Below are 1,641 nucleotides of genomic sequence, written 5' to 3' on the forward strand. Positions count from 1 at the left end.
AGTATATGGAACTTAAATGAGAGGGAGAGTGCGATAGAGACTTGTACTTGCTGTTGAAATAATTGGTTCTGTCAGAAGCAGCAATTATAATGCCTAAGCCTCTCTATAAATGATATATCAAATGGAATATTTGATTGCACACTTCATTTGCTGTCGTCAACAATAATCTGGTATAACTTAGTTAGATAGAACAAGTTGAGTTGCAGCGAGTTTTTACAAATACTTTTACCCTATTTATGTTAATCTATACTTTAAACTACACTTTAACAACTAATTTAAAATATTATTTCATTTAAGATGCATCCTTATCCATCGTAGGAACTTTGTATATTTTAAATATTAGGTTAAGTACATTATTTGGCATTAATAGACTCTGTAAACAAAAGTAATTACTGTAATTAACAACATTAATTTATTCCCTTAAGCAAGTTTTGATGCGGAGGCTCCAGGAGAACATTATTCACAAACTCAGGAGTCTTGCGAGCATAGGCCACCACCAGTTTATAGGGAGATAGGAACTTCTGATCCTCGTTTTTCTCGCCCTGCTGCAAATTCATGGATATAACAATGTCTATGAAGTCGTCCAGGAACTGTTCGTGCAAATCTGAAGGCATTCGCTCCAGAAAAGGACAAATGGCCTTAACATTATCTGCAAAGTAAGCACGGAAAGTGAGTTAATAAATAGTTTTAATATGATTAGTGGTTTTAGTTTACCTTTCAGAGTCCTGACACCTTCATAAACAAACACCTCGTTGCGTATTTCCACATTGTGTTGTACGAAACCCACATCGTTTAGCAGCTGACTGAATTCCTCGCCAGGATTAAGACTATGGTGAAGCGGGGATATAAAACTCTCCACATCCTGCATATAAGGCGACCACTTTTCATTCGTTTTAAGAATCTTATAGACTTCGTACACCGGATTGGAGGCCAAAAAGGCCAGCAGGCAGTCACCACCCTCAGGCTTCAGGAGATTGTAGATGTTTCCGAGGGCGCCCTTCAGGTTTTGCACCCAATGGAGGCAGTAGAACGAGGTTACGTGGTCGAATCTGCCACTCAGCCCCTCGGGCAGCCGCTCGCAGCCAATGTCCAGGACCTGGAACCTGGTCCGCTCCTCCCGCTGGTAGTGCTTGCTGGCATAGTGCACCATCTGGCTGGAGATGTCTGTGCCCACCAGCTGTCCACGAATGGGCAGCAGTGGCCTCACGAAGTCCATGAGCACGTTACCGGAACCTGAGCCCACGTCCAGGAGGGCATCCTCGCCATCGGATCGCCACTGCAAGGTGGAGGCAAACTCGTCCAGAATCAGCTTGGCATCGTGCCTTTGCACCTGGTTGGCGTGCTGGTACAGAGCGGCCTGATTCATCTCGACAACTGATCGACGATTGGGGCCGATCTCAGCTTTATATACTCATCGCTCGTGATGTCACCAGTTCACAGATTCTAATTTTTTGCTCTCGCCACAAATCCCACTCTCCAGCTTGTGACGTCGAGCTAATTACGTACGCGTATTATTTATTTTTAAAGCTCTGTAATTTTATCGGTTCCGTTTGGGGAAAAAACTACAAAAAGAGAACGCGTCTACGACAGCTAGAAAATACACTGGTCCACAAAGTTCGAAGACGCACTCATAATGTTAAC

The 1,641-nt window shown here is 43.4% G+C and overlaps 1 protein-coding gene across 1 annotated transcript; it reads right to left on the bottom strand.

Moving 5' to 3' along the window:
- Window positions 1–269: 269 nt before the first annotated feature.
- LOC122613286 (juvenile hormone acid O-methyltransferase) lies at window positions 270–1,366 on the bottom strand. Its single transcript, XM_043787390.1, has 2 exons — window positions 715–1,366; window positions 270–649 (listed from the first exon to the last, which is right to left on the bottom strand). The coding sequence occupies exons 1-2, from the start codon at window positions 1,364–1,366 to the stop codon at window positions 408–410; spliced, it is 894 nt and encodes a 297-aa protein (XP_043643325.1). The 3' UTR covers window positions 270–407.
- Between the last annotated feature and the right edge of the window lie 275 nt (window positions 1,367–1,641).

This window comes from Drosophila teissieri, chromosome 2R (genome assembly GCF_016746235.2).
Source record: "Drosophila teissieri strain GT53w chromosome 2R, Prin_Dtei_1.1, whole genome shotgun sequence".
NCBI lineage: Eukaryota > Metazoa > Arthropoda > Insecta > Diptera > Drosophilidae > Drosophila > Drosophila teissieri.